Source organism: Berghia stephanieae, chromosome 3, assembly GCF_034508935.2.
Source record: "Berghia stephanieae isolate SIO BIC M18660-M18661 chromosome 3, UCSD_Bste_1.3, whole genome shotgun sequence".
Lineage (NCBI taxonomy): Eukaryota > Metazoa > Mollusca > Gastropoda > Nudibranchia > Aeolidiidae > Berghia > Berghia stephanieae.
This window is the reverse complement of record NC_088362.1, coordinates 59,818,810-59,829,916: the sequence shown is the minus strand read 5'-3', so window position 1 is coordinate 59,829,916 and position 11,107 is coordinate 59,818,810. Positions and strand designations below refer to the sequence as shown.

At 34.7% G+C, this 11,107-nt stretch overlaps 1 protein-coding gene across 1 annotated transcript in view; it reads left to right on the top strand.

The window, feature by feature from the left end:
• The window catches only part of LOC144968109 (dermatopontin-like), a 29,362-nt gene extending 21,150 nt beyond the window's left edge, over positions 1 to 8,212 (top strand). Inside the window, exons 6-9 of the mRNA XM_078906110.1 lie at positions 1,772 to 1,939; positions 3,326 to 3,457; positions 5,111 to 5,234; positions 6,835 to 8,212. Of these exons, the coding sequence (XP_078762236.1) occupies positions 1,772 to 1,939; positions 3,326 to 3,457; positions 5,111 to 5,234; positions 6,835 to 6,883 (473 nt within the window). The 3' untranslated portion in view covers positions 6,884 to 8,212. The remainder of the gene's footprint in view (positions 1 to 1,771; positions 1,940 to 3,325; positions 3,458 to 5,110; positions 5,235 to 6,834) is intronic.
• Positions 8,213 to 11,107: the final 2,895 nt, after the last annotated feature.

Sequence of the window (11,107 nt, the reverse complement as noted above, 5' to 3'; positions counted from 1 at the left end):
TTTAATAATTTTGAAAATAATTAATGCAGCTATGCAGTCTTGTCGTCTGACACTACACTCGCTTTCAGACCAGAAGGCCTTAGGTAAAAGCCTCACTCGGCGCATATTTGAGTCCTTGGAAAAGTCTCTTTACTCACATTCTCCCCCTGGACTCAGGTTTAAATTGAGAACCTGTTCATTAACAACGTTGTCTCTGTCTGAAAAGAAAAAATGTAATAACTAGCCATCAGCAACATGTAACATGTAGAACAAGACATAACCCCTGGTAGGCGATCTTTGAATTCTTTTTTTCTGACAGAGACAAAGCTTTTAACGGCCAAGTACTCGTTTTACACCTGATTACGATGAGAGAATATGAGTAAAGAATCTTTTCAAAATGATTCAACTATGCGCCGAGCGAGGCTCGAACCCAGAACCTTCCGACCCAAAAGCGAGTGTTATACTACAAGACCACATAGACACGCATTGTGGAACATACTGCTTGTCCAGCCTTGTAACATTATAATATAAATAATCCAATATGAGAACGTTATATAGACATGTGAAATATAATAGCAGGTAAAATATATAAGGCTAGCGCCTTTCAAGATACGTCTTAAATAGAATGAAGTAAAAAAAATATTTATTATAATATTATTCCACCCCTCTCGCTAAATAGTAACGCGTAATGATATCATGATTACAATAATAATTTGTGACATCAGATTATCAAACGTTGAATTTTACTAAAATTAGATTTTTGAAAAAGGATGTATCATTTAAATGCTTTTGAAAATGTCGTTTACTCAGAGATGACGAAATCGGATTCGATTGAGGGGTAGAATAAAAGATTTCTTACACTCTTGAGTTTTGGAATTCGAACTTTGTTCCCAACGCACATTCGCAAGCTCGTGCAGCGGTTGTGAACACGTCCGGAATTCCAAAAATCAAGTGTAAGAATCGTATATTCGCGTCTGCGAAGGTCATGTCATGAGCAAATTTATCTTATTACACCCCCACCCCCTATCTGCCCAGCAATAATTGGGAAGCGGGATTGTTAGAACAGGCTGAAAGTTCTTTTCGATAGACGATAGACTATTGTCCTACCTAATGGGTAACAAGCAATTGCTATTATCTGTTTCATGCTATAGAATCCGGGGTTAAACCCGGATACATGGGCCTCATGGCTCCAAAGTAATGACATACTGTTGGTTGATTTAGGAGTTACCATGGGCTAGGGGGCGAAGTTGTTAAGGCATTGCATTGTGACCCGAAAGGTCCCGATTTCAAGCCCAGCTTCAGGCACTTTCGTTTAACCCTTGGGCAAGATTATTAACCTCCAATTTGCTCACTTGGACAACATGAGTGATTCCTGTTGACATTTTATTTGATGAATTATCTATATTCCTTCGTGGATTGCCTTGCCGAAATGATTTTATGATGTCATGGCCGAAGGGCATACTTCTTAATCACGGGCTAGTGGGCTGTGCTTTGACTCGCCACATTAGATTCCATAGTTCGAAACTTGGTGGACATTTTTAAGGGGGCAGCGTGGCTGAGCCGTACGGTCTTTGCCAAATCCCCGATATGTGAATGTGCTGGCTGCGCTGTGTGGCTTCGAGCAAGTCACCTGGCCCTAGCCCAGTTTGTGGTACTGTACAGCCCTCTGACGACTGGGTAACTCTAGTTTTCCTTAGGAATAGACCCTAAACACAAATTACACATATGTAATGAATGAAGGGAATGTTATTTTTTAAACTGTATAAAATCTCTAATGTTGATTTTATTATAGCCACGACAATAACAAAGGGAGATGAACTCTTCACGTTTACATGTCCCCTCGGAGGTGTGCTCAGCAAGATCAAGAGCCACTTTATTGGTAGCAAAAGAGACCGCCAGTTTACTCTTGGTTGCAGGATCCTGGGTGTTGATGCCATCGTTCACAACTGTGCATGGAGCGGTATTATTCTAGATTTTATTTCAAATTGTTTTTAAATTGTCATCACCATCATCAATCATCATCATCATCATCATCATCATCATCATCATCATCATCATCATCATCATCATCATCATCATCATCATCATTATCACAGATTTGAGAGTTTTTGGCCAAGATGAGTGTCATTTAAATCGATCGATATTTGAAAGACCCGTTTTCTGGCCAACTTTTTAAATATGGGTTTTTCCAGAGTACGGCAGTATTTTCTGCATTGTGGAAATCGAAATACCAGTACATCAATTGGATTCAATAGTCTGGTGTCACGTCGCCCAGCAACCGCAGCCACCGTGGTTCTAAACAAAAAAAAATCTGTACTTTCTATTCTTCATGCTGGCTAGGACTTTTCATATGTCTTGTAATCAGAATGTGTAAAAGTCAAATCATGATCAGATTTATAATGTTCTTTTTCCCTCTGGATACGCTTTGATGCTCGTCGAAGAACTATTTCATAAGGGCGTCCCCCATTCTTCCGATAGTTTAGAGCCAGTTACTAAGTTACCATGCGTCATTACGAGTGAAGTGACATTACGACTATTGAAGCGTATTCTTTAAAGAAAAGAAAAGAAAGAATACTGGAGTATTTATATAGCGCAAAATCTACTTTTAAGTAGCTCAAAGCGATTTACAAGACATCCCTAGCCAAAAGTAACTCTTTATATGTAGGAAGAGACATGACGCCGATTAGGCGATATTATAATTTCTTCTTCATCATCATCTTCTTCTTCTTCTTCTTCTTCTTCTTCTTCTTCTTCTTCTTCTTCTTCTTCTTCTTCTTCTTCTTCTTCTTCTTCTTCTACCTCGACTTCTTCATATCATTATTATCACTATAATTAATCTTTATTATTATTGTTATTATCATTATTATTATTACTATTATTATTTCTTCTTTTTCTTCATCTTCATCCTCGATTTCTTCATATCATTATTATTATTATTATTAATATTATTATTATTATTATTATTATTATTATTATTATTATTATTATTATTATTATTATTATTATTATTATTATTATTATTATTATTATTATTATATTATTATTATTATTATTATTATTATTATTATTATTATTATTATATTATTATTATTATTATTATTATTATTATTATTATTATCATTATTATTATTATTATTATTATTATTATTATTATTATTATTATTATTATTATCATTATTATTATTATTATTATTATTAATATTATTATTATTATTATTATTATTGTTGTTGTTTTTGTTGTTGTTATTATTGTCATTATTATCATTATTATTATTACTATTCCTCAACATCCTCCTCCTCCTCCTCCTCATCATCATCATCCTTTTTTTCACTCCTTCATCCACAGCTTATGTAAATGGTTATGACCAGCCAGTAAACTTCAAGTGTCCCAACAATGGGATCGTGACGGGCCTATCCGGCATTCATTCCAACGGCGCTGAAGACAGACGTTATCGATTCCATTGTTGCCAGGTGAAAGGTATACAACATAGATTATAATAAATAAAGAATGTTGAGAGAGAGAGAGAGAGAGAGAGAGAGAGAGAGAGAGAGAGAGAGAGAGAGAGAGAGAGAGAGAGAGAGAGAGAGAGAGAGAGAGAGAAAATAAGTAGGAGTGAAATATCTGTTCAATGTTACAGTTATCGTTTAACGTTATAACAAGTGTAACTAAATGACAAATTGCCATATTTATGGACAATAAAGATCTATTGTTATTATTATTATTATTATTATCATTATTATTATTATTAGAACTTGGAGATCATTTATTCTGCCATCGATCTTGGTGAGTGCGACAGAGATGAATATTTTATGACTTTTGTGCCAATATCTATAATTTCATTCGATGGGCTGACTCCGTTTAGTCTTTATAGAGAACGCGATTACATGTTAACTTGACTGCCGGTTCAAGTCGTTCGTTATAAAAACTAATAATAATAATGATAATGATAATGATAATAGTAATAGTAATAATTAAATTCAATAATAATTCAATTTATGTGGAACAATAGCCACTAAACATGCTCAATTGGGGTGGAGAATCCCGATAGCTCAGTTGGTTGAGCGCTTGCTTCACACGCAAAGGGACGAGCGATATAGATCCCGGGTGTAGTCGAGATTTTTTTTTTCTGATCCCCCTGTCTACCCAGCAGGGAATGGGTAGCTGGGTCTGTTTTATCATGCGGAAAGTACTTTGTGATAAACTAGAGTCTTATCCAAATTATAGCAACTATTCGAAGAAGGCCAAAGGACGAAACGGCATTTGGTTTGTGTTGTTCCCTTGTATATGAGTCACATTTATCTTTCTCTCCAACTGCTATTATTGTCCATTTCGCGCTATAGAAACCGGGATAAACTCCGGTTTCATGGGCCTAATGGCTCTGAAGAACTACTTTTATGCTCAATGCACTTTACCAGGGGTTCCCTAGCTATCCAAAAGCAAAACTTTACGAAACCCTCCAAAACCCGCCAAAATCCGACAAAGTTAAGGGAAGTAGGCAGCAGTGGGGAGTGAACCCGGGAGGTATACACCAGTTAGGAGTGAACCTGGGACCATGGGAAGAGGAGATCAGTGGAAAATGAACCTGGGACTATGGGAGATGGATACCAGTGGCAATTGAAGCCGGACTATGGGATTTGAGTACCAGAGGAGTACCACCTGACACTATAGGAGGTGGGGTTCATTGGGTCTAAAGACAATAAATACCCCACTGTTATTGCTTTTTTTTTACGAAACCCGCCGAAAACCATCATCTCAGGTTCACTCCCCAGTGGTGTAAACTTCCTTGAGTCTCAGGTTCACTCGCCACTGTTGCCCTCTTCCCATAACTTTGTTGTATATTGTCAGATGTTGGCGAGTTTCGCAAAACAGTAATTGCTTTTTTACGAAAATCGCCGAAACCAAGTCCCAGGTTCACTTCCCAATGGTGTACACTTCCTTGAATCCCAGGATCACTCACCACTGCTGCCTACTTCCCATAACTTTGTCGGGTTTTGTCGTGTTTCGTTGGGTTTCATCTGGATTCGGCGGGTTTCGTAAAAAAAGAAACACCGCCTATAATGCTTTTTGTGCACATATAGATCTAGTGGCTATTGCACTCAAGTTGTTTTGTTGATTATTTGTTTTCTTTAGGTTACGTCCCAGATTCTTGTGAAATGACAAAGTATGTCAATTCTTACCAAGGACGCATGGACTACAAGATGGAACACGACAGTTACATGAGAGGCATGTACAGTGTACACCAAAACGCAAAAGAGTAAGTTATGAGGATTCAATGGTCTGATGTCACGTACATCCAGCAACCAACAGCTTGGTTCTAAATGAAGAAAATAATAATAATAATAATAATAATAATAATAATAATAATAATAATAATACTAATAATAATAATAATGATAATAATAATAATAATAATAATAATAATAATAATAATAATAATAATAATAATATATAATAATAATAATAATATAAATTTAATATATATTATAATAATACATATACATTTACAGTAAAATAATATCTTAAAATAATACAGAAACAGGAATAAAATAATAAATAATAATAATTAATTAATAAAATAATAATAATAATAATAATAATAATAATAATTATTATTATAATGAATAGCCTTTAAATAGCGATTTTCCTCGTACAACAAAGGCTCTGATCGCTTTACAAATCCAATTCCACAAGGAAACAGGGACATGTAAAAGCAATACTACTGAGACATATAATTTAGAAAATTTCGATTGCGGATGTCATAAATAAAAAAAAATGTAATATTTCAGTCGTGATTTGAACGTTGTTAATAAATCAGAGCATCTCACATATGATGGCAGAGAGTTATTATTATTATCATTATCATTATTATTATTATTATTATTATTATTATTATTATTATTATTATTATTATTATTATTATTATTATTATTATTATTATATATTATTGTTATTATTATTATTATTCATCATCATCATCATCATCATCATCAATCATCATCATCATATCATATCATATTCATCATTATATTATTATTATTATTATTATTTATTATTATTATTATTATATTATTATTATTATTATTATTATTATTATTATTATTATTATTATTATTAATTATTATTATTATTATTATTATTATTATTATTATTATTATTATTATTATTACTTATTATATTATTCTATTATTCATATTATTATTATTATTATATATTATTATTATTATATTATTATTATTATATTATATCTATATTGATATATAATTATTATTACTATATTATTATTATTATATTATTATTATTTATTATTATTATTATATTATTATTATTATATATTTTATTAGTATTATATATTATATATTAGTAGTAGTAGTAGTAGTAGTAGTAGTAGTAGTAGTAGTAGTAGTAGTATCATTATTATCATTAACATTATATTATTATCATTATTATTATATATATTATAAATAGTGTGAATATAGATAGATAAATTGGTAGATGGATAGATAGATAGACGGTTAGACAGACAGATAGATAGATTAGTAGAAAGACAAATAAATAAATAGATAGATACAAAGAAAGATAGATAGATAAATTTATTGATAGATAGACAGTTAGACTGACTGGTAGATAGATAGATAGAAAGAAAGAAAGAAAGAAAGAAAGAAAGATAGATAGATAGATAGATAGATAGATAGATAAATAGATAGATAAACATAGATAGATAGATAAACATAGATGGCTTTAAGATAATAACATAATCACAATATCCAATACGATATAAATCAACACATCAAATTACTATATATTATAATATTCTCGTACTCCATCGCTTTCTCTCTTTCTCTCTTTCTCTCCAGGGACCGCATCTTCCGTTTTGACATCTGCAAGCTTCGAGCTTTAGCCTAAAATCAAGAGTGACGTCATTGAAACGAGAGAACGACTACACACGAAGCCGCACTCTCAACATTTACCGAACCTCATTTCAATCTGCAATTCACGCCCTTTTTTAAGACCCGACTTTCGAGATCGATAATCTATTATTGTTACTATCCGCCAGCCGGACACAGTTTACCAAGACACAAAATTATCTGTAACATTGAGTATTTATAGTTTGATTAATGCAATTAAGTGAGAACTACTTATAAAATTTGATGGTTAAAAAAAATAACAAAGAGCTGAGTGGCGTCAATTTCGTTCCTTATATTGCTTAAGACGTTTAGTGTCTGCTTGATGCTCGAAGGAAAATATATTGATAAATAATGAAATGTAAGATTCAATTGAATTGAACAAATACAGATAGTTTGGACGTTTCGGGTTTCCCCTATATCAACAAAACGTGAAAAATAAAACACTAAGGTCTTAGTGTTTTATTCATCGTGTTTTGTTGATAAAGCCCATAGTTAAGTCCAATTCACTAAACGTGCTCAAATCGCTTTACAAAGGGTCCCTAGCCAACAGCAACACGTAACAAAGAGACATGGTTCTTATTAGGCGATATTACACGTTTTCCGACAGAGACAACGCTGTTACCGGCCAACTACTCATTATACATCTAAATATGGTGAGAGAATATGAATAAAGAACATTTTCCAAGGATTCAGCTATGCGCCGAGCGAGGCTCGAACCCAGAACCTTCCGATCCGAAAGGGAGTGTCATATTTACTACTAGACTACAAAGCCGTACACAGTGGGTCACAAAGCAATGACATATGAAAGTTGTTGGTCAAACAAATACAGAGTGGGCGAATAGCAAAGATTTTTGGCTTAAGTTTACGCTAAATCCTCGTACTCGCTCTTATGTGAAACATCAATAGATAGAACGAAATTAACATCGCTCAGGTCTTTTTTATTGTTTATTTCCAATCCATGTTTGTAAGTAATTCTGATTAAACTGTATTAACCAAGCAGCTATATAAACGATTTAGGTTACACATAGTTTTGTAGAGAGCGGTAGGGGCTGCATGCATAAAGCCTGGGATAGTGAAAATTCTAACAAAAAATAGTGATTCGGATGGGATTAATAATATTATTGTTCTCATCATAATCCTCTCCATTATCACTCTTTCGTTAGTACATGGTTTTTTGTGTTGGTCCGTTAGACTTGCGGGTGGCAATGTTGTGAGCTCCTTAGCCAAACGCACAGCATCTATAGCAGAAATCTCAACTAATTTCCCACCCATCTGAGACCCCCCCCCCCCCCGGCCCGCTCCCCTCTCCAAGCTAAAGAAAAAGAAAGAAGGAAAATGAAAAGTTTGAGCTACTAGTAACCATTAATCATAAAACACTGCAATACTGTTGTCGTACTCTGGAAAAAAAACATATAAAAATATTTGGCCAGAAAACTCGTCCATCAAATATAGATCAATTTAATTGACCCTCATCTTGGCAAAAACTCTCAAACCTGGGACTTCGCGAAGTCTTTAATAAAGTCCCAGGTTTGAGGGTTTTTACCAAGATGGGGATCATTTAAATCGATCTATATTTGATGAACGAGTTTTCTGGCCAAAATTGTTAAATATGGGTTTTTCCAGAAGAATAGTTACTTTAAAAAAATGGAAATAGAATTTATCATGACCGTTGGTCGGAAGATAATTTTATTTAGTACATGAATTCATAATCACTAGAGTCACGTTGTTTTATTCTACTTTATCAAATTAAGAAATCAAGGAATAGGCACTGGTGTAAGATAAAGATCTGAACAGGTGGGTGTGTATGAAAGGTGCCTAGACAAAGCCAGAAAGAAAAATACAAGAAAAAATAAACATCCCAAAAAATCAGTCCACCTCTACTGTTTGAACAACACCACAAGCACATTGCCTCATTCGTCTGTTGTGTTTCATTCATCCTGTTTTGTTGATAAAGTGTAAACCTGAAACTTCCATATTATCTGTTTGTTGTATATTAAATTGAAGCTTACATTCAATTTCGCATTGTTATTATTTATTTCTTCTCGCTTTGAGCAGCAAAATTTACATATAACCCATGATTCAAATTAAGAAAGTGAGAGTCCGTGAGTAATAATAAATAAATAAATAAATTAAATAAATTATAAAATTCCCTTTATTCATTCCATTGGGGAAATTTGTCTCTAGGGTCTATTCCAGGGGAAGACTGGAATAACCCAGGCTCAGTGCAACGGCGCAAATTGAGATAGGGCAAGGTGACTTGCTCAAGGTCACACAGAGCAGCGGCGGGTGATCGAACTCGGTACCTTTCGGGTACGAAGCATCGACCGTACCGCTGAGTCATGCTGCCCCTCATGACATAATGTTATATTATGGAGAGATCAAGTTCAAATTCAAGTTGATGGGTTATTTCCAGTGTAATACATTACAATTATTCTCTACCAGAACGCAATGGGGGCTCCGATAGCTCAGTTGGTAGAGCACTCACTTCACATGTAGCGTGGCCGAGATCGACCCCGGGTGCAACACGATTTTTTCTGACACCCTGTCCACCCTGTCAATGCGTTAATTTGTCGGGACGACCTAGGTCCCGGGAAGAGGCTTCAACAGTCATGACGTCACTTCCCTCGTAATGACGCATAGTAACTTAGTAACTGGCCCCTAAACTAACGGAACAATGGCGGACGCCCTTGTGAAATATTTCTCCGACTGGCATAAAAGTGTATCCAGAGGATAGAAACATTATAAATCTGATCATATTTTGACTTTTATACATTCTGATCACATGACATGAAAAGTTCTAGCCAGCCTGAAGAATAAGAAGTACCCATTTTCTTTGTTTAGAACCCCGAAGGCCGCCGTTGCTGGGCGACGTGACATCAGACTATTGAATCCCTTTGGGTAGGACTCTAGTATATAGAAATGTACTTACCACCAGATATCTAACAGACGTAGCTACCCAATCACTGCTGGGTGGAAAAGGGTTCGAGTCCTGTTCTAAGCGGCGCATGTTTGAGTCCTTAGAAAAGGTTCTTTACTCATAATCTCAGTGGTCGCTTTGAGAATATTGATTCTCTAAATAGCTATGGGACAACGTGGCTCAGCGGTATGGTCTTTGCTTCGTACCAGAAAGGTACCGAGTTCGACTACCCATCCGCGCTGTGTGGTCTTGAGCAAGTCACCTAGCATTAGCTCACTTTGCGGCGCTGCACTGCGGCTGACCCCTGGTTTATTCCAGTTTTCCCTTGGAATAGATCCAAAAGAAAAATGTCGCCTTAGGGAAGAATAAAGGGAATTTATCTTATTATTTTATTTTTATTATGTTGACCCATACGGTGGCGGCGTTGTATAATTATTCTATCCTGACAGTCGACAATTGGCTGTCGAAAAAAAAAAGGATAATAGATTTAGCTTGACATATTCTGAGTTTGGTTACAGATAAGACATTATTATTATTATTTTATATGAGTGCGTATTAACATCAATTATACTAGGCGCTATATCTTCCGTTCCTGGAATTACCGTGTCTGTAGCTATTAAAAGACCAGTTCGTTACACCTCTATCTAACAACCCCCCCCCCCCCCCCCCAAGGTCTAAACCAACGAGTTACTGCATGACGGTCCCTGGGAATGATGATAGAATAATGATACAATAAAAACATCCCTGAATAATCGAGGTTTCCGATAGCGCAGTTGATAGAGCACTCGCTTCACACGTAAAGGGGCCAAGATCGATCCCGGGTGCAGTCAAGATTATTTTCTGACCCGCGTGTCTACCCGTAAGTGAATGGAGTAGCTGGGTTTGTTAGATTTGACGAAAAGTACTATACGATTGATTCGCGTCCTATCAGAAGGATAGCAAGCAACTATTGTTGTCCGTTTTACGCCTTAGAAACCGGGATAAACACCGGCTTTAAGGGCTTTATGGCTCTGAAGGACTACTACGACAATAAAAATAAGACAATCAAAAGGGTTAAATTCTTGATAAAGAGCATATATATATAAAATATATATATATATATATATATATATATATATATATATATATATATATAAAACTTATTTTTATATTCTCTAACCAACATTATCGAGCACTCTCGTACCTACAAGACCCACCCACACTCATAAATATATATAGACGTGGACGAAAGCCACAGAAACGTATGTCTTGGTCATGTATAATGTGAGTGACAATTTATATTATATATATATATATATATATATA